The 26,587-nt window shown below is 49.9% G+C and overlaps 1 protein-coding gene across 2 annotated transcripts in view; it reads left to right on the plus strand.

Moving 5' to 3' along the window:
- CLCF1 (cardiotrophin like cytokine factor 1) overlaps nt 1-26,587 on the plus strand; it is a 41,161-nt gene that overhangs the window by 7,182 nt on the left and 7,392 nt on the right. For both annotated transcript variants that reach the window (XM_014581506.3, XM_006112962.4), the window contains exon 2: nt 25,871-26,037. In XM_014581506.3, coding sequence (XP_014436992.1) covers nt 25,871-26,037 — 167 coding nt within the window. The remainder of the gene's footprint in view (nt 1-25,870; nt 26,038-26,587) is intronic.

The following is a 26,587-nucleotide window of genomic DNA, read 5'->3' on the forward strand; positions in this document are numbered from 1 at the left end:
TCAGTCAGTCTCGCACACTCGCTCATACATGCACGGTGTCATGTATATGTTAATAGGAACTAGAAAATGGAAAGAAAAAAACCCCCAAGCCAATAAATAACCCAACCTTTCCTACACACAGTCTGAACCTACAAAGGCCAGACATATGAGAGAAATATGGCCCCTCTAGACACAAGATTCTACTAGAATGTCTCCCTGCATGATCATGCAATGTTGAACATGTTGGGGATTTCTCCTGTAAAACGATGCCACTGCCCTAAGTCCTGATTTGAAGAACTCATTGCTATGACAGCACTGGGCTCCCCCTACCTTTCCACAACTCTGTCCATGCCTTTGTATTCCAACTACCAGGCCCTGATCTATACCATCTTGGGATTTTTTTTCTCCTCTTCACCCCGCTGCTCCAGCTGTATTGGTGCCCATCAGTTCCCTCACATGGTCCCCAGCTAATCTAGTCTTGGGTTCTACACACACAGAGCTCTGCCAGTATTCCTCAAACCCAGCATGCAGCCATCAAATTAAGAGCTATTGTGATATCTGCAGGGGTTCTCCGAGGCAGGCTTTATGGGACGGGGGATTCCCTACAGAGAGTGTCATAGCTATAGGAGGCAGAGAGACCTCTCTGGGGATCCCCTGTGTGTGTCATGTTGGTGGACAGCAAAGTGAAGTGGTGTGATGTGTAGAGCCCTGCAAATCCATTTTATATCCATAGATGTGGATATCCATGGCTCATTTTTGTGGATACAGATACCAATTTTGTATCTAGAACCCTGCAAATTTGTGGATATCTGCTTTATATCTGCAGATGTGGATGTAGATAGCCACAGATCATTTTTGCAGATGTCGATGTGGATACCGGTTTTGTATCTGCACAGACCTCTAGTGATGTGTGAACGTTCCGAAGAGTTAATTCCCTTGTCATATGACAGGGTCAGTAGTCAGTTACTGCAGTGGTGGCTGTTGCATCTGGCTCTGAATCCATGTTTTGTTTATTGAAAATTAAATAAAATGTCAGCCAAAAATAACAATCACAGATACATTTAGCCCATTTATAACACTCCACAAAGAGACACCTGGCCTGGAGGTCAGGGAAGATAGCCTTCAATTCAGACTAGGGAGGTTAAGAAGTGGGTATTTAACTAATCATGTAGTCGATAGAATTTTTATTGAGTAGTCGATAGGCAGCTGGCTCAGTCCTGGCTCATGCTGGTTCAGGACCAAATCCCAATACAGCTCTGCAATTTAAAATGTAGTAGGAGCTGGGGGCAGGCTGCTCAGCTCTCGCTGCGTTTTAAATTGCAGAGCCGCAGCAGGGTTTGGTCCTGGACCTGGCATGAGCTGGGAGAGAGCTGGACTGCCTGCTCAGCTGGCAGCAGCCCTTTTCCATGGGAGGTCCCAGCTTTTTGCTGGGACCCCCCTTGCAGACAGGGGCTGTTGCTGCGAAGCCAGCTTCAAGCAGCGGCTTTTGCTCTCCTCCCCCTTGCTGCCTGTGATACAGAGGCAGCAAGGGCGGGGGGATGTGAGTAGTCGACTCAACTACCTAATAAGCCTAGGCATATCGGGTAGTCGACTAGTCAGCTACTCCCTTACATCCCTAATTCAGACAGATGAGAGAATTTCTCAGCCTTCTGTCAGTGAATGCCATATTGAGCTTACCGGCTTCTAATTACATGGCCACATCTTTATTTTTTCTGTTATAGTAACAAAGATTTCTGGGCCCCATTGTGTTAGGTGACGGACAGACTAGTAACACCAAGGGTATGTTCATATAGCTGCCAAGGGCATGTCTATATAGCTGCCAGCTAGTTATGAACTCGAGTTGGCTAGTTTGCACATAATGCCACCTGTGTCACTGTGGCTATACTGCTATTTCTAGCATGCTAGCACAAACAGCGCTAGTATGTGTATGTCTACCTGGGATGTGAATTATACCTCCAAGCTGCTGAGTAGGCAAACCACTAGATTGTCTTTGCCCTAGCACTCACAATTTAAGATACAAATAATACACAGCTCGTGAATAAACAAGCGTTGAGGGACAAAGTAATCTCAGAGACAGGACTTTCAATAGAGACTAGGGCATTTTCCCACTAGAACAGGTATATTCAGTGAAACAGAAAGGTACAAAATGAAAACTGATCAAAGGAACTAGTGTTTCACACAATGCATACTTTGTCTTTGGAACTCATTGCTACATGATCTCCTTGTGCAAGACTCAAAACTGATCAGTCATTTAGACAAATAACTATATACAGCGTTTATAATGTAGATATTTTTAAAATGCTTATGAATGCTGTAAGGCATATTCCCTCCCCCCCCAGATCAGTGGCATGACCAGTGTTCCCTGTAAGCTGTGTGCTTGTGTGACCACTCAGGAGAGATTTTAATGCTGACCAGCTGATTAGCAGAGCCACCATGGCTAAGTGTTTGTTTCTACTAGTGATGCACATCTGCACATGCCTTGGTGCACATTAAAAATTTATTCCACAAATTGAAAGACAAAATCTTCACATGGATGGAAAAGATTGGAGGGAACATTGGACATCATCTAATATCTGAATGCTTGACGGTTAAAGTAAATCAGTGTAAAATCACATCTTGAGTTACATCACTGCAAATGTGTGTGTAGATCCATCCTAACTATTGAGGCTTAAGAAGAGACTTTCCCTGAGGATTGGTTATCCTGTAGTTCCCCACTGACGGTATCCTTCCTCTGAAGCGGCTAGTGGCCACTGTTGGGGACAGGATACTGTGCTAGATAGGCCACTGATCCAACATGACCACTGTTGATTTAAATTATTGATCACAGAAGTATCAATGGTGATAAATAGCCATTGGTCTGCCCTAGCCAGTGCTAGAAGATAGTGATTTGTTGGCATCATGGCATAGTAGGTTATAAGGAGGGATCCTGTAAGGACAAGGTGATGGCTTTAGAAATTTTGAAGGAGAGCCCTTCCCATGCCTAGAGGATAGCCCGAGAGAAAGCGTTGATAAGAGAGACATTCAGATATCAAGACTAGTATCACTGGCAGAGCAAAGAGAGGGGAAATCTTGTGATAAGAAGTTCAATCGGAGAGGTGGAGGGGGGCTGAGTGATGAGCAACAGTAAGGACAAGAAGCTTGTGTTTGAAGTGCTGAAGAAACAGTTGCTAGGGATGGACACAGAAGTGGGTAAGCGAATCAGAATGATTGGCCAAGGAGATGAGCCTACCTGCAATGTTTTGGATTAATGTAACAATGAGCAACACAGATGGCATTGAGACCAAGAGGAGGGTTGACCAAGAGGTCAAGGTGTAAGATGGCAAAAATCTGACTGAGAACTTCAGCAGCCTGTACAGGGAGAAAAGTCTGGACTTCTGAGATGTAGAGGAAGACGTGACAAGGCTGAGACATGGCCTGGATATGTGCACCTAGGATGAGTCCTGGAAGAATCTAGAGCTATAAATATGAATGAGAGAGGAGATGATAACTATGATAACGAAAGAGGGGTGAGGAAAGGAGATCAGGGCCCCGGTTTAAGCCATGTTAAGGTTGAGCTTCTGGCACAAAGAGATGTCAGAAAGATAGGGTGACAGGAGACAGGTCTGGGTTAGAGAGAGAGAGGTTGTAAGTCATCATCCTCAAGATGTTTGTAAAAGCTTTGCAGATAAGGTCATCCAGAGATGGTGGGATGGAAAGGGTAAAGGAGAAGAGGAGGGAATCAAGGACAAAACCAGGAGCCACTGCAAGTGGGAAGGAGGAGCAGGAGGATCTGCTGAGTGAGACACTGACTGGGTGATCTGAATATTGGCGGAGAATCAGGAGAGGTCAGAGTCAGAAAATTCCAGGGATGATAAGATAAGGAGAAGAGGGGCATAGTGGGCAGTATCAAAGGCACAGATTGATTTAGGAAGAGGAAGCTGGATTGGAGGCCGTGACATTTGGCAATAAAGAGGTTCTTAGAGTTTTTCGAGCTATTTCAGTGGTATATAGGAAGGGATCTAGAATGGAGAAGAAAGAGGAAAAACTTAAAACTGTGGATGTAGATTGCGTGCCTGTCGTATTTTGAGATGAAGGGGTAAGAGAGAGGTGGAGTCAAGGCTGGGGCTTGTGTTTGGTATTCATGGTGGTTTTCACTGTCCATGTCTCAGTGGGCATTCATTACTTCTGTCAGCGCTTGAGAGCTGACAGCATTCTGGAGGTGCTAGAGAGGATACCAACAGCAAGCCAGTGTCTGTTTGGTTTTGTTTAAATATCTCCTGTCACATTGGCCCTCAGGGTGGTCATGATGGTGCGGACAGTGGAGCGGTTATTTTGGTATGCTACTTGCTCCTTTCTGGTTTGGAGGCTAATGTTCACTCCCACTTTCACTAGGGATCATCATTGTTGGGAAATCTGACCTAGTATTTTCTGTCTGTCGCAGAGTTCCTTAGATGCTGCCTTGGATGCATCTGTGCATCTGCCCACGAATCTCTCACCGGTGGCGGGCAACCTGCAGCCCGTGGGCCACATGCAGCGCATTGGGATTCTGTGTGTGTGGCTCATGAGACGTTTTGTTTACTGTTGCCCATGCATAGGGTTTCCAGATTTTGCTGGATTCCACATGAAGTTTTTTTACTATAGCTATTACTAACATGACCTGAACATGAAGTAAAGTGCATGCTGATTGCACACAGCATAGATTGTGAGAGCCGTGTGCTCGAATCAAAACACTGCTATAGTTCAGTCAGCATCCCCCGCAAATTCTAGGTATGCAAGCACAGTTAGCCAAACTATCCTATCCCGGGAGATCATCTTGGTTACGACAATCTTGTGCCCACAGAGATGAAGGTGGGCCACTTATGTGTCCCACTCACTAGCCTAAATTCCGCACTGCTGTTCTTACATGTCATCACAATGAAGCTCTGAGGGGTGTTTTGGGGTCCTAACAGTGCTAAGTACAGATCCCTTAGATCTGTCAGGAAATTTCTTAAATCACATCCTTTGCTATTGTATTGACTTTTCAGCTAACCCTTTGACTAACATAAGGGCTTGAACTGAGAATCCAAGTCACTTGTGAATTGTGGACCATCCTCTGTTAAACTGATATGGAAATCTATGGTTTGCAAAGGGCAGTTTACAAGGATTGATGATATAGTTGCTCAGCATGTTATGCAACAGTTCAATTTAAAAAAAAAAACTAAGTAGAAGCCAACTAATAAGAGGTAATCTTTGTTAGGTTTATCTAGAACTGCACAGACTTTGGACCAATGGAATTCAGGAAGCTCATGTAGTTTCCGTTAGTTTGTATTCTGTTTCCTATATTGATTGCAGCCTTCAAGCTCAGATATGTTCTTTTTAGTAGCAGCATTCATGCCTGACTACAGTAGGGCATCTTGCTCTCTCTTCATTCTTACATGGTTTAATAGTCAAATAAGTACTGTGGAAGATGCTTTGCATTTGTGTTCTCATGCTTATGACATGATGTCATTTGGACAGAGTGCCATCAGATGCAGCAATTCCGTCTCTGGTTGCAATAAGTTTTTATACTTGGAGATGCTTGGGCTTTTTCCATTGACCAGCCGTCTAGAATGCTTCTCTTCTGTTCTTATGAGGTTGAGTCATTTGGTGTTTCTCACTGGAATTTGTCAACTTTTGTTTTGGATATGAATGGGTCATATTACTTAAAACTTTTTGTCTTATAGCTCCTTGTTTTCACTGTTGATAGGTGTTTAAAAGTATGCATAATATAAAAAGCTTGCTGGGCCTACATTTCACACTCAGTGAATTCTTTTGTAATTTCACAATCATTGTCTGAAGCCTAGATATAGCTTTGCACAACGATTTTAGTAACATTGTGTTTAATGGCTTATGGTCTTTCTCAACCTCAGTAGATTCATACCCATAAACATACTCATGAAACAGCTCACATCTTGCACAATTTCAGCATTTCCACTTCAGTCTGAGCATAATTTTATTGGGTTTTTGCCCATACTTTCACTGCTTTCATAATTTTGTTGGGTGATCATCTAGCAGAAAGGAAGCCTCTGTCCCACTGGCTCTTTATTAATTTCAAAATATTTAAGTACCGGTGCTTCTGAGACACCATTTTTAACTTTTCCAAAGTTTTTTCTCTTGCCAGTTGAAGCCCAGAGCTGTTCTGAACTGTCCTCCACAAGCATTCTGAGTAGAGCCCCTAACTGTGACCAATGAAGGATCAATTTGCTTAGCTATGCTAACCCATCCATCAATCTGTATAAGATCTGCTTGTCTCTTTCTTTGTCCAGTCACTTCCATCTTTCCAGTTGAACTTTCTCATTGAGTATGTGTCTTAAATGACACAACTCTTTCGGCCCAGTCTGGCATTTCTCCTCTCCAATGCTGTAGCCCACTTCAGAATGTATCCTGCCATTTTGTTGATCATTTTCAACCCAGTTTAGCAGTTCATTGACTAATACTTCCATTCTATCCAGTTCCCCCATGATCCAGGACACAAGGCAATGCTGAAAGGGCATTTTCTGAACATATGTCTACCAGAATGGAAGTCAGAGTTTTGCACTTTTTCTGTCAAGTTGGACCTGCCAAAATGCTTGGCTTGCTTCCAAAAGTGAATTATTATTACATTTTGAAGTCTAGACATGAGCTCCTCAACTGTCCTCATGGGAAAGCATTCATGTTTGGTGGCCTTATCCAAAACTTTTGGATCTGTAGAAATCCTGAATGTGTTTAAATGTAGGATGGTGAACACACTGTTAGTCCAATAGTGCCTAACTTAACCATCTGGCCATGTTCGGTTTTTATGTTATCTCTCAGTGCTAATAGGAGTTGACTTGGTGAACTTTTTTTTTTTTTTTTTTTTTTGTGGCAGCCTGGGATCTATATCAGCATGACGTATAATATCCTTAAATGCATCCCAGTCCATTAAACAGCTCATTAAACTCTTTAATATCTTTTGCATCCTGTTCTGTAGACAAGTTACACACCTGTTTGATCATCTGTATTTGCAGCCGGCTCCTTAACCTAAGCATGCATGAGCTTCCTATCCCATTATTTCTGAGTGGTATTTGTTCTTAACAGTGCCAATGGGGCTTTGCCACATGGATTCATTTTGCACATGCTTTATGACGCAAGCTGTATTTCTTTATTTATATTGGGCAATCACTAATTGTTTTGCATATGTGATCTGTGATTATCTCGGCTCTCCTCCAGGGTCAGTTTTGAAATTCATTTGTTCCTTTATTTCTAATGTTGCAGGGCAATCTGCCCTAGAACCTTGCTTTGTAAATATATTAAGAGACTCAACAAAAACTCTTGTTATATATTATTAAATAGACCGATAAATTAAACAGTAATAAGTCACTAGGACCAGATGGTATTCAGCCAAGAGTTCTGAAGAAAATCAAATGTGAAATTGCACAACTGCTGACTGTGGCATGTAAGCTATCACTTAAATCAGCCTTTGTGCCAGAAGACTAGAGGAGAGCTAATGTAATGGTAATTTTCAAAAGGGCTCCAGAGGCAATCCTGGTAATTACAGGCTGGTAAGCCTAACTTCTCTGCCAGGCAAACTGGTTGAAACTATAATAAAGAATAGAATTTTCAGACACATAGAGGAATAGTATATGTTGGGAAGAGTCAACATGGCTTTTGTAAAGGAAAATCATGCTTCACCAATCTATTAGAAGTCTTTCAAGGTGTAAACAGACATGCAGAGGAGGTGATTCACTAGATATAGTGTACTTGTACTTTCTGAAAGCCTATGACAAGGCCCATTCTCAAAGGTTCTTAAGCAAACTAAGAAGTCATGGGATAAGAGGGAAAGACCTCTCATGAATCAGTAGCTGGTCAAAAGTGATATGATCAGTTTTCACAGTGGAGAGAGATAAATAGCGGGGACACCCATGGATCTGTACTGGGACCAATGCTGTTCAACATATTCATAAATTATCCAGAAAAAAGGGTATAGAGTGAGATGACAAAATGTGCAGACAAGACAACATTACTCAAAATGGTTAAGTCCAAAGCAGACCGTAAAGGTTACAAAGGGATCTCTCAAAACAACAACAAAATGACTGATGAAATTAAATGTTGATCAAAGCAAAGTAATGCACATTGGAAAACACTATCCCAACTATGGGATCTAAATTAGCTATTACTGTTCAAGAAAGAGATCTTGAAGTCATAATGGATAGTTGTGTGCAGGCCCACTGATGGGTGAAGTTGACTTAAGGCCCGGTGATTCAAAAGGGCCCAGGGCTCCTGGCTGCCGCCACCACAGCCCCGGGCCCTATAGATTGACATGGGAGTGCCAGCTAAAGGGCTGGCGCAGGGATGCGAGGCTAGGCCCCCCCCACTTCTGCCTAAGGCCCCATCCCTCCTGGGAGCACGGAGCCCATCCACACACCTTGCCTGGGGACCAGCAATTCTGTCAGCTCCCTGGTTGTGTGAAAGCATCCAGTATGTCTACACTGCAATGCTATTTTGGGATGCAAGACTATCCCGAAATAACTATCCCATGTCTTAACAGCAAGCCCATTATTTCAGGCTTGTTATTCCGATGTCCCTGTAAATCTCATTCTGTGAGGAGTAAGGGACATTTCAACATAGTACCACATTTCCAAATAAAGCCCTGTATAAGCCATTCCAAAATAGCATTGAAATAAGAGATGCAATTTGCGTAGCTCAAATAGCGTATCATATTTTGAGTTACAGTGCAGTGTAGATGCACTCTCACTCAGTGTGCAGCAGCTGTCAAAAAAGCCAACAAAATATTGGGAACCATTAGGAAAGGGATAAATAATTAGAAAGTATCATAATGCCACTATATAAATTCATGGTACCGCGTCACCTTGAATATAGTATGCAGCTCTGGTTGCTCCATCTAAAAAAGATAGAAATGGACAAGATACAGAGAATGGCAAAAAGTTATTAGGAACATGTAATTACTTCCATACAAAGAGAAATTAAAAAGATTGGGACTGTTCTGTTTAGAAAAAAGATGACTGAGGGAACATATGATAGAGATCTACAAAATCGTGAATGGTGTGGAAAAAGAGAATAAGGAAGTGTTACCAAACTCCTCACATCACACAAGAACCAATAGTCATCCAATGAAATTAATATGCGTCAGTTTTAAAACAAACATTGGGAAGCATTTATTCATACAAAGCACAGTCAGTGTTTGGGACTTGTCGTCACGGGATATTGTGAAGGCCAAAAGCATAACAGGATTCAAAAAGAATTAGATAAGTTAATGGAAAATAGGTGTATCAGTGACTATTAGCCAAGATGGTCAAGCCCATGCTCCGGGTGCTCCTCAACCTCTGACTGCCTGAAGCTGGCACTGAATAACAGGGGATCTCTCACTTTATAATTGCCATTTTGTTTTTTACTTCTGAAGCACTGGCCACTGTCAGCAGACGGCGCACTGGGCAAGATGGGCCAATATAACCATTCTTACGTTCTTGTGATCATGGTTTTGTTCTCTAGGGTTGCATCTAGACTAGCCGCTTGAATTTCTGCAAGAACACTGACGATCTCTTGTAAGAAATCAGTGCTTCTTGCGGAAATACTATGCTGCTCCCGTACGGGCAAAAGTACTTTTGCGTGAAGCTTTTGCGCAAAAGGGCCAGTGTAGACAGCTCAGATTTGTTTTGCGCAAAAAAGCCCCGATCGCGAAAATGGCGATCGGGGCTTTTTTCGGAAAACCGTGTCTAGATTGGCCACGGATGCTTTTGCGCAAAAAGTGCTTTTTCGCAAAAGCATCCATGCCAATCTAGACGCTCTATTCCGCAAATGCTTTTAACGGAAAACTTTTCCGTTAAAAGCATTTGCAGAAAATCATGCCAGTCTAGACGTAGCCTTACTGTGTATTCAATCTCATTCTCCCTAATTCTATAGAAGGTTATTCTGGTGTGACTTTCCTCTATAGACAAGGCCTAACTCTCATTCTTTCTCCTCTCAGTATGTCCATTCCTCTTCTGTCTCATTCCTCTCTCTGTTCCCTGCCCCTTTATGTCTGACCCTGCACACCTCTCCCATCTCTTTTCCTCTTGCCAGCCGCAACACAGCTTACCTCAGAACGGAAAAATCCTTGGAAAGCACAGCTATTGTCTGGTTAATTTCACAGGCTGTTTTCTGCACAGCCATGCAGCCTTTATTTATACAAATGATCCTCCCCCTTCTAAGAGTAAGAAACTCCAGGGGCCCCCATTTGCACATGGTCACACCCAGCCTCTCCTGCTCTCTCAGCCTGAACCATGCTTATGGGTAACAAGCGGATGCAGAGACACTATGATATGTCAACCTAACTCCAGGCAACCCACTAACTCCAACTGCACCTGATCATGGACCTCCACCCTAAACCCAGTTGACACTGCAGCCCCTGCCTATAACCTAACCTAATTTTCCCCTTCCTTCATCCTAACCCTAGCCAGGGTCCTAATGTTCCCCATGCTTACCAGTACCTAAGTCTGCAATCACAACACCCCAACTCTAGCCATCACCCCATCTCACACCTTAACTCTCAGCCAACCCCAACCCACAGTCTAATGCTAACCTGCACCTGAGCCAAGTTCATGCTTTGATGTCATTCTCACCTGAAGCCTAACTCGAAGTCTCCCCCACTTCCTTTTAGCCCACATCCTAACTGCAACCAATACCCTAAACCTAACCCACAGGTTGATCTACACTCACGCCTACATCTGCCTTCCCCAGTACTTCCCAAAACTCAACCAATAACTTTATTTGCACCCTAACGCTCACTTGTAATCCAGCTCTAAGTATGTCACGTTCACCCTATGCCCAGTGATTGTCCCAAGCCTCATCCCTGCTGCCCAGAGCCCCAAGGGAGCCAAGTGCCTTTCCCACTGTAAGGGCATGCCACCCCTTCCTAGCGGGTGGTGGGCAGTCCTGGCCTCCCCCACCCAGAAGCATGGGGGAAATGGAGGGAAGGCAGCATGTGGCCCTAGATTTCTCCAGCCTCACTGGAGCATGGAGAGAGAGGGCAGGCAGCGTGCAGCCCCAGCCTTCCCTGGCCCCAGAGTGTGGGCAGCCCCTGGCCCCAGCCTTCTCAGCCCCTGGAGAGCTGACAGCACAGCCCCAGGAAAGTGGGGGAGATGTGCTGAAAGAAGGTAGGGCTGGACTGGCAATTTGGGAAGCGATTGCCTTCCCTTGCCTCTTCTACTACCCACTGTCCCCGAGTACATGTGCAGTTAAAAACCTGCACTTGTCCAACACTGGCTCCCTTGGGCTCATAGGGCTCAAGAAAGAGGTTGTTTAATTGTGGTATGAACTTTCAGGCTGGGGCAGGACACTGGCATCTAGAACCCTGCAAGATGCCAGGGTTGCAGAGATCAGGCTGCAGCTTGAACCAGAACATCTCCACTGCAGCTAAACAGCTCTTTAGCCCAGTCCAGAGTCAGCTGACAGGAGCCAGCTGAAGGTGTCTGATTGCACTGTCGACATACCTTAGAAGTGCTTTGATGGGAGCTGTGACCCCTGTACGGCAGCTCCTCCCCAGCCTCCTCTTCTCACTCTTCTACTTCACTGCCTTGGCTCTTTCTCTTTCTCTCCCTTTCCCTCTTTCTCCGTCCCCCTCACCAGCTCTGTCTCCTTCCATCTCACTGTGTCTGTGTTTGGATTGGAAGGCAGCAGGCATAAAAAAGTAGCTCTCACCATGCAAGGCAGGCTCTGGAAACCCGACCCTGCAGTGGGTGCAGGGTCTTGTCCCAGCCCTGTCTGGGCAGCCCTCCCTCACACAGTGAGCAGGAAAACATGTTGAAATGGGCCATAAAGTTCTGTGCTGGGGTTCCCAGGACTGGGCCAAAGCAAACACAGGAGGTAGAGGGTCTACACATGAGCACTCCACTCGCAGCAGCCCCCACCCCTACATACAGGTTCCTCCCAACTTGTACAGGCAAGGGTATGCACATACACAAATAGCCCGCCTGTATGCTTCTGGCCCCCAGAGCTTCCCTTCACATAGCAGGAGCAGACCTTACGTAATCAACTTAACCTGTCTGCACTAGCACCGGGGCCAACAGCCACTGCAGGCCTGGGGGCAAGGTGTGTGGGGAGCAGCTCTGTCCCCATGGAGGGGCAGGATCAAGGCCAGAAGGAGCAGGGCCGAGGGCAGTTAGCCCTGAGCACTGTCAGACTGTGGTGAGACCCCCTCGCCACCGCCAGCCCTCAGAGCCACACAGAGCATCACTGTGGTGCTCCTGTGGCAATTCAAATGGCCCAGGACTCTGGTCACTGCCGCTGCCATAGTAGCGGCAACAGTGGCCAGGAGTTCTGGGCCCCTTTGAATCTCTAGGCCCCAAGGCAATTGCCCCCTTCCCTGACCCCTCCATCTCATTCATGGGCCTGTACACTGGGGAAGAGCCTAGCCAGCCAATGTGGCTATATGAGGGGCAGGAGGGAGGGGCAACTGTTGCCTGTAGGGAGAGGGGCTGCAGGGAGGGAGCACATGGGGGCACTCCAGTTAGCAATTAACATTTTGGCAGGGGCATAGGGAGGTGGTGCACCTTCTGAGTGCTACCACAGTCACCTGTGGTGAGAGAAGTCTCCTAGGGCCAGGGTCCCACAGGGAGAGCAGTATGAAGGGGGTCCCATTACAGGACACGCAGAGCCAGATGTGCTGGTGCCGGGGGGAGAGTCCCTTCCCGGACGCCCATGTCATTGCAGCTTGACTAGTGGTTAGTTTCTTAATCTCTTTGCATCTTTGACTGAGAAATGTGACGTGAATGGGCATCTGCAATGACCATCTCGATATCTCTGACAGCAGTGCAGCCAAACACTCCCAGCTGCTGGGATACAGAAGAATCGCTGTAATGGGGGCTGTGAGCCAGGATATATGGGGCATCTCCTTAGCTATGTGGGAGGGAGTCTAGAGCTGGGATAGCTGTGGATCAGGGTTGTGGGGCATTGGCCAAGCTGTTGTGGGGAGGATGGAGCCCAGGTCTGGAATAGCCGAGGGACTGTGAAGCAGGATTTAGAGGGATTAGCAGAATGGAGGGGATGGGGAGTCCGGGCCTGGAATAGTTGGGGAGCTGTGAGTCAGAATTATGGGGCATCAGTAGAGCTGTGGGGGAAGGGAGCAAAGGCAGGTTGAGTTAGGGTGGAGGGGCATTGGCATCATTGCTCCCCCACCCCCCACGGGAGACGTGACTGGGAGATTCCTGGAGCTGTGATGGGAAGTGGTGTCTGGAGAAGTCAGCTCCCTCAGCTGCTGAGTGAGGTGCCAGTTGGCCAGAAAATGTCTTGGAAACAAGACATGACCTTTATAAAATAACAGACTAATTGGTTTGTCTTTCATAAGCTGCCCTGACGTCAGGGAAGATGACGGGATCCCAGGCTGTGGTTTCCTGCAGGCCTCTGCAAAGGTCATTGCAGGCCACTCCCAGGCCCTCCCTATATTAGGGCTTCCCCTTCACCCAAACAGCTACCAGCTCCTACCCAAGCTGAAGTCTCCTGCCTTAGTCCCCGGGGACAGCTCCCTGCTTCTTCTTCGCTGGGGGGCTCCCCCTCACCTTAGGGACAGCTCCCAACTCTTTTCCAAGTAGGGGTCCCTCTTCACCTCTAGGGGTCTCACAGCTTCTTCCTGAGACTGAGTGCCCCCCTTGACTCCAGGACAGCTCCCACTCCCTCCCCAAGTCAGGATTCCCCCTCATTCCCTGGTAGGGCTCTTTGGCCATCTCTGAATAAGGGAGCCTCCCTCAGCAATCTAATGTAACTCCCAGGACTGCCTCCAGTTGGAGTATGTCCCTTTCTCAGTATTCCTCCAGGTTTCTCTCTCTGTTGGAGTCCCTCTTACCTCCCAAAGCAATTCCCAGCCCTCTGGGTCCCTCCTCATGGCTCCCCCCTCCTAGGTTGGGTTTCTCGTCATCCCCGCTATCACTCAGACTCCTCTCTGAGCTGGGTCCCCCTTTCATGCCACAGTATGAAGTAGGGATGTTAAATATCAGTTAATTGAATAATCAATTAGCCTCAGGAATTCTTATTGGTTATTCAACTATTCTGTAGTCCCCAGGGGTGTGACCGGCAGCCAGTGTGTTCCAGCCCCACTCCCAGGGAGCTCCCTGCCACTCCACACTGCTGCCTCTGTATCAGAGGCAGCAGCATGGGGTGCCAGGCAGGAGCTGGTCTGTGAGGGAACCAGTTTAAAAAACAGCTCCTCTCATGGACTGGCTGCCTGTCGCTCTGCGTAGCTGTCTCTGGTCCCGCAGGGTAGCAGCAATCCCTGTGCGGGGAGGAGGGGTCTGAGCTCCCGGACCTGGCGTGAGCTGGAACTGAGCCGGGCTGCCTGCCGCCTGGTTCCTAATATACTTTAAATGCAGAGCTGCAGCGGGGGTAGGTCCCAGACCTGGCACAAGCCGGGACTGAGCTGGGCTGCTGGCCAGCCTGCTAAAAAATGTACTGGCAAGGGGGAGGGGGGGATGCATGTAGTCTGTAGCATAAGCTTTTGCTTATTGGTTAATTGGTTAGTCAACTACACGGTTTCATCCCTAGTCCGAAGTCAGGCCTGGTTTCCAGCTATCCAGTACGACTTCTGACTGTTGCTAGCATTGGTGTCTTAGCTGACAGATCCTGACATGGTGTCCCCACTCCCTAACAGGGGACCTTTCCCAGCCTCCTGCCTAGCTCAAGGTCCTGTGGGCGCGCCATCTCTCACCCATCCCATCATGCTCGCTGGGGCTTATCGCAGCCTGGCCTGGATGCTTCTCCTGGAGGGAGCTGGGGCCAGAGCTGGAATGTATAGAATTAGGCTGCCCCACTGATACCTGCCTTACCTGCCAAGGGCCTCTGCCATCCCACAACATGCCTCAGAGAGACCCTCTTCCCTCACGTTGTTCTCTCCATGCGTCTCTGCCCAGAGAGCCCTACACACTGCTCCCCCCATTGGAACCTGCCCAGAGGGCCCCCTACCTCTCCACAGGCTGCTCCCTTCATGGGAACTCCCACTTTGCTTCAGTGATCCCTACTTCTCCACACACTACTTCCCCCAGGGGCTTCTGATCCAGAGAGAGCCCCTTCCCCTACGCCACTCCCTCAGTGAGACCCCCATCCCCACTGTGCCCCAGAGAGACTCTCCCTCCCTGCACACTACAGGATCAGGTTCAAGGGCCATTGTAGGAGATTCTCTCCCCCCTCCCCCTGTCACATTAGTGAGGTCTGTTTAGTCTGTGGCTCCCTAATCACCTCGAGCTGGGCTGCTCTCTCTCTGCCTCTGTAAACATCTGTCGGGATCAATCCATCCCTGGCCTCCCCCTTCCATCACCCCCTTTGCCATCCAGATCTCTCACCCCCAGCCATACCCTGGGCTGACATGCAATGAGCAGCTGACAACAGGGGCCCTGTCTCTTAGCCTCCAGCTTGTATCCCCCAGAGCCTCCCTCTTCTGGAGCTAACCACTGTTGCTCTCTTCTCCCCCTCTGCAGGGTGTCAGTGGTGGGCATCACCCAGAGATTCCCCTTTGTACACTTCTCAGCCCTCCCCCCACTTAAGAACAAGGCTTGAGGTCACCACCTATGCTCGGAGGGGACTTTGATGCCTTCCTCTGTTCAGGTCTTGTTTCCTTTGTCTGACTGAGGCTTAAAATGGCAGTTCCATAACTAAGGCTGTTTCCCCCCACTCCACCCCCTAGAACATCCTTTGGCTTTTAGTGAAAACTAAAATTGTGTATAGCCGTGTTACTCAAACTGTGGGTCCTGACCCCCCAGGAGGGTCGCAAGCAACTTAGAGGGGGGTCGCGGTATCACAGTGTTTTGAGAACCCCTGGTTTATAGAAAAAGAAAAGGCGGTGGGTCAGGGTTGAGGGGAAGCCGCAGAACTGGGGGTGGGGAGCCCAGGACTAAGCAAGGGGCTGTGGATCAGGGTTGAGATGCATTGACAAACCTAGGAGTGGGGAGAACCCAGGGCTGGGTTAGCAGATGGCTGTGGGTCAGGGTTATGGGGCACCAGCAAAGCTGAGGAGGGGGGCGCTGGGGCTGGAATAGCTGGGGGCGGTGTGCAGGGACTGGCACATCTGCAGAGCCTGCAAGGTGCTAATGAAAAAACATGAAGCCTTCCTTACCACAGACGGGACACACAGGGGTGTGGAGTTTAGGAAGGCAACAAAGTCTGCTGCAGCGTTAATAGTAGGTGACTCGGAGTACCCAAATATAACCCGCCCAGGCATCCTGTCGGGACTGGCCTTAGAGAAAGGCTTTCTCGAGACCATATAAAGGATTGTTTCTGTCTCATTCTGGAGCAGCTGGGAGAAGAGGCTGCTCTGGACTGAGTTCTGAGTAACCCAGCTAGGTCAGGTCAGGCCAAGTCATTGGTTCCCAGTGACTGTGCTGCAATGTAATTGAGTCTGACGTGCTGGCAGGACTGGTGTTGCCCGCAGCGTCCCAGTGAAAGCAAGTGGCCAGGAGGGAAGTGAAACAAACAGCGGCTATTTGCAAGAAGCAGCCTGAAAGGGAGCGGGAGGGAAGGAATCCTTGGAAGCAGCACAGAGGCTGCTGAAGACTCCTTTGGTAGAGTCACTGCCCAGAAAGAGAAGCAGGAGCAACCATGGCAGCAGCCAAAGGGCAGATAGCAGAGCACAGCAAGAACCAGCCCACACCCCTAGAGATTGGGAGGGCAGAGGGGCCCAAGGAGCTGTTTCCAAAGGTCTTGTGTCACTACCGAGTAAATCCTCTATTAAACAGTCCAGAGTCAGCCTGTGGAAACTAGGGATGTGAACAACTAGTTGACTATCTGATAAGCATTTGCTTACCAGATAGTCAACACACTAGTCGACTAGTTGCTCCCTCCCCACGCCAGCTGCTGCCTCTATGAGAAAGAGGCAGCAAGGGTGGAGGAGGAGTGGATGGGGTGCTTCAAAGCGGCAGTGCTGCATGGAGCCCAGGGCCAGACCCTGGGCTCCACACGGTGCTGCTGCTTTGAAACGCCGCATGGAGCCCAGGGTCAGCTGGGGACTCCCCCCACTGACCCTAGGCTCCATGCGGTGCTGCTGCTTTGAAACGCCATGGGGTGCACAGGGCCAGCCGGGGACTGCTTGAGTCCCCAGCTGGCCCTGTGCTCCCCACAGTGCTTTCGCCTTGAAAGTGTAGCATCAGCAAATTGCATCAACTATTTGATTAGCCAGTTAATCTAAATGTAACATCCCTATGTGGAATTGGGTGCCAGCAAGTGCAAGAGCTCAGGCTAAAGGATCAGATGGCTCTGGAGTAGTAAGAGCTGCTGCTACTGCTGCATTAAGCAGGGTGAATATGTTTAAGGGACCTTAGCCCACCTGCAAACCACTAAGAATTTGTAAAGACGAGGGGAAAAGAGTCATGGTTAGGTCAAGACTAGTAAGCTACTTCCAGCTAGCCCTGTCCCACTTCCTTTATAAAGCTAGATAATATAACCAAACCTAAACTTCTCCTTGGGCAGGTTCCTTGAGGGACTCTGTGTATTCCCATTTGTGGGACCCAGTGCCCCTGATGTGCAGCTGTGGAACTTGCCCAGAACAAAGGCATGTTCTCTCTTGTGTGAGTGATGTCATCTGCTCTGTGAAAAGGCACGTACCCTACCCTGTGGTGGCAGCGAGGGACGGAGGCAGTGAGCTAAGGGAACTAGAGGCTCTCTATCCCTAACTAGCTTGTAGGGGAGTATAAGTGAGTCCAGTGGTGATAGCTCTTTCCTTGTCCCTCGCTGGGGCAGAGCCAAGCCTCACAATAGCTTCAAGAGAGGTGCCTCTTGTCCAGCAATTATACTGCAGATGAACCCGCCCCTCAGGTGCCTCTTGTGCCATGGTGAAACCGGCTGGGTAACTTCATGTGCAGCCTGTCATGCCTTCGCTGCCCACAAGACAGCAGATATCAGAGGCACCTCTGGCTTCTCAGTGCCTGTAGCCAGATACTCCCATGGTTCTGTCAAGGGAAGCCTTGGCATTAATGCAGGAGGCACCAGTGTCAACGCCTACACCACACCAGGTACCATTACCCTTTTGTCGGTCTCAGCCCTATCATTTGACACAACAAACTAACAGAAAGACAGCTCACCCCAGGGGTCACATAGTCGATTCTTCATCCCCTGGAGAGTTCATGATACATCAGACACCAAAGCAAGAAGAATGGCTCTCAGGTGATACTCCTTGCTGAGCATTCTGGCCTCACATCCCCAGGGAAAATCAAAGACCTGCCTTTGAAGAATGGACCTCTAAAGTGACAACTGATAAGGTCTGGCCTCTTCCAAAGACAGGCTGCCTTGTAAAACCAAGGTACACAGTGTCAAAGGTCCAAAATCTGCTCCTGACAAACAACCTCAGCAGCATAGGAGCAGGGTTCCCCATCACATGCTCCCTTAGTCCCCAGCATCAGCCTCTAAACAGTAGCTCTGAGGGTACAGTCAAGAACTGCAGACATCACATCTCTAGTCCTTGTTTCTAGTTCCCTGTTCCTTCTCTTCTGACCTTTTCTCCTTTCACAATGCCTAGTGCATGATTACTTCTACTCTCAGGGCACTCGCCGCCATCTACACAGATATCCCACCCAGTTCTGCCCCAATCTATCTCCCCTCTTCCCTCTCTCTTCTGGCACTCATCTCACCAAAGTCCTGTTGGAAGAGCTAGATTGCTCTCTCAGTAAGGGAGTCATAGAGGTCCAGCAGATCACCAAGGAATAGCCTGATCACCAAGAACAGCAGTGATCTGAGATCCATCCTAGACCTCAGAAACCTCAAGAGGTACATAAAATCCTGAATTTGAATGTCCTTTGCAGCAGGGGACATCGTGCTGTCAGTCCTCAAGGACTGGTCTGCAGCCCTACTCTCTGGCAAAGGGAACATGGAGGGGGCCTGCTCAGCTCTCAGGATCCATGCGAGCACCCCTTAAAGCAGAAGTGGTCAGAGTACTATTTCCCAGGTGTGAGCACCTAGGAATAGACCTCTTTCAGCAAAACTCAAATGCCCTGTGTGCTGCTCAAGAGCACACATGAACAACACATGGTGTTTCTGCTGCACTGGAGCCACGGTCTTCTCCACACCCTATCTCCTCTTCTGATCCCTAGAGGGATAAGGGAGAGCAGACTGGTCAGAACCAGTATTATATTAGAAGCCTTTTGGTGGCCTCATCAGCACTATCGTCCAGATCTCTGCAGCTGACCAAGAAGTCACCTTATCTGCTTTCCTCTGTCCTCAGGCCTTCTGAGTCAACTACACGGGAGTCGTCTGCATCCCAATCCATCCACAGACAGTCCCCTAGTAGTGTGAAGGGTAGATGACCTCCTGACCAATGTGGACTTTTTCTCCTCTTGACACGCCCAAGCCGTTCTCTTACAGTCTAGGAAGGACACCACCCTCAAATGAAAACTGTTGCCATCTGGCTGCAGGTAAAGGACTCGTGCCATCTCAAGCAGTAAAGGACTCGTGCCATCTCAAGCTGGGGTCCTTCCAGTCCTAGAGCACCTTCTACTGTCTGAGTCCCAGGACTTCATCTCCCCATGGCACAGTATCTACTCATCACTATTCTGTTAAAGATAAACCCATCTTCTTTTCCCCCAACAGCCTCCATGTTCCTTAAGGGCACGGTAAATGTATTTCCCCTTGTGGGGAGCCCCCACTTTTATGGGAGCTCTCTCTTGTCCTAACAACGTCAGGGACCTTCCTTATGTAGCCCAGGTTCTAAGGCTCACACCCCTTCCTGGGCTTGAGAGCCTGAGTAGCAATGTCTATGCTTCCCTTTTTAGCCTGGTAGTGCAAGGCCCAGTCTGTAGACCTGGGTTCTGAAACTTGCTGGCTGTAGATGGACCTTCAGTGTTCAATATGGGTCCCCAGTCTTTAAAACAGGAAGGTAAAAGACCTAAAGGCAGAGTCGACACCATGAAATCCTGCTTGGGATAGAGGGCATTTGAAGGCAATCTACCTATTACTATGTAGGCAGGAGGGGAAGGGTAGGGTACCAAACAAGGCAGCAGAACTCCTGTGTTCTCTCCTAGCTCTGCCATTGTATGACATAGGGCAAGTTCCTTACCCCCTGCGTGCCTCAGTTTCCCTGTTTGAAAGAGGGAGGCATAAATTAATCTGACTGGCTGACCCATGGCATTTGTGAAGCTACAAACCTCCATCCCTGCTCCTGACACTCTAGCAGTCTGGACAGTGCTGTTGTTAATGTGGAATCTGGGGAGTGAAGGAGGCTCTGCCTTAGAGATGCCAGGCAGTAGAACAGCGGGAGTTGTAGAGGGCAGTAAATCCCTGGGAGCTGATGCCCAAACCAAGAGTGACAATGCTGAGCCATTCACAAACCAGTGGGAGGAGCTGTATCATCCCAGCGCTCCTAGATTGATATAGTAGGCAGCCTGTTACATCTCTTTCCCATGGGAATACTCACTCCTGCTTGGGCATAGGAGAGAGGCAGAGCAACCTGGCTGCTGGGGGCAGGTTGGGTAAATGGGGCCCTCTCTAGCCTCACTGAATCTTTGGAAAGGGTTAACAATAAAGCCCCCTCTCTGGATCTTGTGAGGAATCCTGGAGTGACTCTTCAGGTTGCCAGCTTTCCTGCCCAGACACCATTGTCACAAATGACATCCATCTAGTGGAGAGTTGGCAAACCTACTGCTTCTGGGATGGGTAAAGATAGAGTCATTATCAGAGCGGGGCTCAGCTACTAGCCTTGTGTCCCATCTCTGTCTGTGTCCCTTATTCTAAGGTGCAAATCCCAGGTGGGGAGTTACAGGATAACATGCCCACCACTGGAGGCTCTGGCTCCCATCAGAGGGGCTTCACGCTTTGGCAGGAAGGGTTTGGTCCTTCCCAAAGCCCTTGGCTATTTTGAATCATTGAGGGGCTCACTGGGTGTTCTTGTTCCCCATCGACATGCCTGCTCTTTTTATGAATCTTGCTGAGCCCTTCGTTTCAGTAACACCTGGTGACCGTGAGTTCCACAGGCTAAGTGTGTGTGGTGTGGAAAGCTGTTCCTGCAGTTCCAAAGGTTACTAAGAGGATCAGGGAAATGGAAAGAAGTGTTGACCACAGGCTGGGAAGAGTAGACTGACGGGAGTGGGTTTGGTTCTGTGACTTGAGGAAGACGGCTTGGCTTGTGACTGTACCCCTATGCTGAAACCCAGTGGTTCAGTTCCTCACTCTACCAGCCTTCCTGGGGGAACATGGGCAAAGCCTTTCACCTCTTCATGCCCAGCAAAATGAAGACAATGGTTCTTTTTGTGTGTGTCTGGTCTTTTAAGCCTCAGTTCTTCGAGGCAGGGACTGTGCCTGTGCAGCACCCAGCACAATGTGGGGCTGATCTTGCTTGGTTGGTGCCTGTAGGTGCTGCTGTTATCATAGTATTACAGATAGAAACAGCATAGAAAGGAGCAGGAGGGTGCAATAAAAGCTGAGGTTTGGCCATGTCTTAACACAGTGTTTCCCAAAGTATTTTGTGGATTCAAGGGGCATCACCTGAGCTGTGGAGTGGGGAGCCCAGGACTGCAATAATAGGGGGATGCAAGTCCAGATTGAGGGGCATCTGCAGAGCTGGCTAGGGGAGAAAGCCAAGGACTGGGATAACAGTGGAATTTGGGAAGACCAACAGGCCTTGCAGTTATTCCCAAAGGTGCCAGTTTTCATTTAGAAAGAATAAGACTCCAGCTGTTCTGACTGGGAAGAAAACCTTGTCAATGTAAACCAAGTGTAGCTGATGGAGCCTGAGTTTGCAGAGAGTCTGAGACAAAGGGTCTGAGGTGTGAACTGCCCTGCTGGGTTCACTGGGCATGTGCTCACATGCCCAAAATGCCACGTTGAGTGTCAGCATTGTTAATTTTTTTCCTGACATGCTCTGACCAGCAGTGAGAGTTTGGGGAGCATCATTTCAGGTGTAAGATATGGGTGGGCCTTTAACCACAAGGTGAAGCTATTAGTTGCATTTGCCTGAAGTGGGTGCCCATCCTTCAGAGGTTGGGGAAATGGGTGGTAACGCCAGGCCAGAGATGTAGATTTAATCAGGAAATGGGGACCATCTGCAACATATTTCCTCCAGAGCTTCCCTCAAATTCAGCTGCTGCAGCGCGGGTGCAGAGGAGATGCTCTGGCAGCCAGAACTCCATGCTACCTGTAGGCACTGACAGGCCCTGAGCCAGCTGGGAAAAGAGCCAGCCAGTTCAGCAATGGGATCTGTGGGGGGCCCCAAAGGTGTCTGGCTGCAACTGGGAACATGACACCAGAATGGGAAAGAGAGAGGGCCTGCCCCCTCTAGTGGGGATGTGCTAGGAGAGGGGAGGGTGAGATGAGAGTAGGGTGGCTACTGTCCCGTTTTCAACCAAGCACCTGGTCAAAAAGGGACCCTCCCTAGCCCAGTGAAAATGAGTGAGTGGGGGTGGGAAGAACGAGCCACAGAGGGGGAGGGGATGGGGCTTTGGAGAGTTGCTGGGGGAAGGCCCTGGTTTTGTTCAGTCAGAAAGTTGACAACCTTAGATGTGAGTGAGGGGCTGCGCTGGAGCTCTTACCCCTCCCCGTCACCCAAGATCAAGGGGATTCGGTCCAGTTGGCCCTGGAACAGCATGCTCACTGCACTCCCCTAAGGGGGTAGAGGCTCCTGGGAATAGGGAGAGATTGCAGGCAGGGGAGCTAGGAGAGCTCTGCGCCCTCAGGCTTCCGGGCCTGAACTGATCCCCAGCTGGGGGACAGGAAAGAATTAGGCTCAGTGCAGTGAGATGCATTGGGCAGCTTTCACCATTCATAAGAAATAAGAGACAGAATATCCGTCTAGGACCCATTGGTCTGATCCAACCAGCTGTCTGTGGGGAGAGATCCTGGCTTACATGAGCCCTTTGGTCTGACCAGTAGTAGCTGGGCTGGGGGGAGAAAGGGAATATCATGCTGGGTGGGCTGGCTGGTCCCATCTGGGCTTGGTAGGAAGAGAGATACTGACCCACAAGCCTGCTGGCTGATCCAGTGTAACAGCAAATGGGGGTGGGGTACTGGCCTACGGGACTTACAGCTCTGATCCAGCATGGCAGGGAGAAGAATGGAGGCTAGACCAGCCTTAATGTGATGTGGTGCATCTGGGCTGAGTAGATGGGCACAGTGCAGCAGGGTGGGGCAACCCCAGGCTAGCTGGGCCCTATGGCTGGTTCTCCTGGTAGTTCTCTAGCTGGTCAGCACCAAGGTAGGAGCACATGTCCCCCAAATCACCTCCCCCCACATGCACAACACTGGGGGAAGGCGCTGACTGCAGCTTTTGAGTCTGCACCTCCCAGGCAGTGGAGCAGACAGGGCTCTTAAAGGGAAAGAGCAGTGACTGCACAGGCCAAGTGACCCAGGTGAAGGAACATGTGACACCTCGCTTTAATGGGCTGCCTGTTTCCTCCCCTGAACTGGGGCCAGCTCCACTCTGGGCCCATGTTCCAATGCTCGCTCTGCCGTGCCAAACAGGCAGGGAGGGGCTGCCAGAAGGTTCACTGCAGGGGGCTGGGAGGGGGAGGACAGTGGGAGGAGGGAGATAGGAGACGGGAGGAGGGGCAAGGGGGAGAGGAAACCAGCAAAGTAGTGGGAAGAGGAATGGGCCAGGAAGGTGCAGAGGGGGAGGGGAGGGGGAGGCCAGAGAAGAAGGAAACAAAATCCCCTGACAGGTGACTCCTTGACCTGGCCCTTGGCCTGGCTCTGCTGTCCAGCCCCTCCCCATGGGGTTAGAAATCTGTGGGCTCTGCCAACCCCAGCTCTGGAAAATAGCTCTGTGAGCAGCATGACACACTTTTTTGATTAAGAGCTGGCAGGAGTGCACACCGGCCCTCAAGCTGCTGGCAGGGTGCAGAGGAGATGAAAGGGAGGTGGGGAGAGGGGAAGGGGCCTGCTTGCTGCCTACCATCCCCTGCTCTCCTTGCCCCACTCTTCACCCCCTCCGATTACTGAAGTTCCAGTGGGCTGTTTTACACCATGTCCAGCACGTTTCTGTTATTTAGGTGTGAGGGGGCTATGACATCAGACTGGCCTTAGTCAGTCAATCTGGAGCTCATATAACTCATTAGCAAGCTACCAGCCTATTGATTGCTTGTCAGGGACATTGGGGGCAGATGGAAATCTCATGCTATGCAGTGACAGTCTGATGCTGTCTCCAGTTCATTTGACACTATTCCCATCATCCCCTGTTTAAAAGTACAGGAGCAAATTGCATGTCAATGCTGTCATGAGCCAGGGATGTATGAGAAACTCTGTTGTCATCTGTTGGGCTGAATCGGAACTGGTCAACTGTGTGTCATAGACTCTACTTCTGGTAGCAAATGGGGATTCTCCATTAGCCTAGTTGCCTACCCTTGGGCTTCATCAGTAGGAGGATCCAAGTGCTTTACCGACTGAAGTGGTGATGTTCAGAATAGCCATATTGTCCATGGAGTTCTGGCTGGTCCTGGCTTAGTTAAAACAGCTGAGATATAGCTGCCTCTGGGGGGATGCAGCAGCTGTTAATACAAGGATCCCTTGTCTGGTGCCAAGATGTAGCCACCTCTGGGTTGGGGCCCAGCAGCTGTATAAACAGGGATTACTCATGCAGCTCTGGAGTGGGGCATGAAGCTGTTGATCAGCTGTGATGCTGCCTAGGAGAGGTGATGAACATGGCTCCATCTCCAGCAGAAGTGCAATAGGTGCAGGGAGGCAGAATGGAATTGCCCAGGTTGGGATTGGTCCAGGGCATGGCATGAACACCTGACAGGCAAAGTGCCGCAGGTTGCTCTTTAATGAAGCGTGCAAGTGGCCAGGGCCTGGGCTTTATGTTTCATGGGTGATTCATCGCAGGTGAGAATCACCTTCCTGAGCAGGATTCACGCACCAGCACAAGTAATGGGCACATCCCCTCTGTGGCCAACAGCCAGCAGCCTACGCAGGCGTGTCTCCCTCCTCAGCTCCTTCCTGCCAAGCCCAACTGAGCTGCAGTGAGACACTGGAATGCTGCAGGGTTCTGGAGCCTGAAACCAACATGCTCTCGAACCCCTAAGCCTACACACCCACCACCTCTCTGTGCCTGAAATCCCCAAGAGCTCCAACCACCCGGAATCCCTGACAGCTCCTGTGCCCCTGCAGCACCCACCACCCCACGCCTCCCATGGCCCCGAGCCCAGGATGAGCCGAGCATCAACCCAAATCACACCTTCTGAAGCACAAGGGCAGCCTTTACCTTTGACTCTGAACCCTCTGACACCCCCTGCCTGTGTGGGCTGAGACACAGGAGAGATACTCAGCCCTGGACTGGGTAGGTGGCCGCGCTGGGAGGTGGGAGTTGGAGACAGCGAAGCACGCTTGAAAAGGCTTTTTAAACCAGCCGGGCCTCAGCTCCTCTGACACTCGCAGCATCTGCCTCTTGCTCCCAGCTCTTCCCTGAGTGTGCTACAGCCTCCATGGCTCATTCAAAACAGGTGTGTGAGACACCCATTAAAATACCTGGCTGAGCAGCTGGGGTTGGCGGCCGTTCAGGGCGACAGGGAAGAGAATGTGAGACAAGGTGTGAGAAATGTACATCCTGCCTCGCTGGGGCGCTGGGCTGGGGAACCCGCCTGGCTGGCCCCGGCGAGTACCTCCCACGTGCCTGTCCTCAGCCCCCCAGCCAGAGCACGTTCAGACCCAACCTCAACACAGCCCTGGGGAAGAACAGTGGGGTGACAGCTCCGGGGACAAATTCATGTCACAGCACCCCCTGCTGGAGAGGGCAGGGCGAGGCAGCCACTGGTTCCTCCTCCTTCCTAGTGTTACAGCACCCCCTGCTGGGAAGGATGGAGCTGGACAGAGGAAGCGCCAACCTCTCACCTGTCACAGTGCCCCCTGCTGGGGAGGGCAGGGCTGGGCAGTCACAGGCTCCTCCTCCCTAGTGTCCAGGCACCCACTCAAATGAGGTAGGCTATGCCCTCTCCTGTGTCACAGCACCCCCTGGAGTCCCCTGAGCTGGTCATTGTGTTCCCTGCAGGAGATTCTTGGGGGATCTTTGCCTTCCTGTGCGCTGCATTCTGGAACCTGCCCGCAGTCCCCGCCCTGAACAGCACAGAGGAGGTGGGTGCTGGCCAGTCCATCCAGAAGACTTATGACCTCACCAGGTATCTGGAACACCAGCTACGCACGCTCGCCGGCACCTATGTGAGTACAGGGAGGGCTATGGACCAGGGGGCAGCCCTGCAACCCCACCTCCGCTTTCCTCACCCATTCCTGCTGCTCTCTGCTGCCCCTTTCTCCCTCGTGCTTCCTGTGTACGCTCTCTCCTCCCCTTTCCCAACTTAAATGTCTCCCCACTGAAGGTTGATTTTTCTCCGTCCTCCTTGGGGGAGACTTGGTAAATGACAGGCTCCCAAAAGTGATTCTCCCACCTCAAGGGAGCTGGGGGGGGGGGGGGTTGTAACTCAATCTCTCCTCCTCCTCCCCACAGCACACAGGGAGCAGGGATGACAAATGGCTGAGGCATGTTCTGTTATAGGATCCGGCTCCGCATCATGATGATGTGGTCTGGAGGCTGAGTTGTGAGGCAGCTCTTGGACTGAAGGGAGGAGCTGAAAATTCTCTGCCTCTCCCTGATTGGGGGTCTCTGGCTCTCATCCCCAGCCCTCTTTCTATTCTGGGCCTAGTTCTCCTCCCCCCTCCCCTAACATCCCCTTCTGGGGAGCTGGGGCTCCCACTCTCCCTGTTTGCACTC

The sequence above is a fragment of the Pelodiscus sinensis genome, chromosome 4 (assembly GCF_049634645.1).
Source record: "Pelodiscus sinensis isolate JC-2024 chromosome 4, ASM4963464v1, whole genome shotgun sequence".
Taxonomy (NCBI): Eukaryota; Metazoa; Chordata; order Testudines; family Trionychidae; genus Pelodiscus; species Pelodiscus sinensis.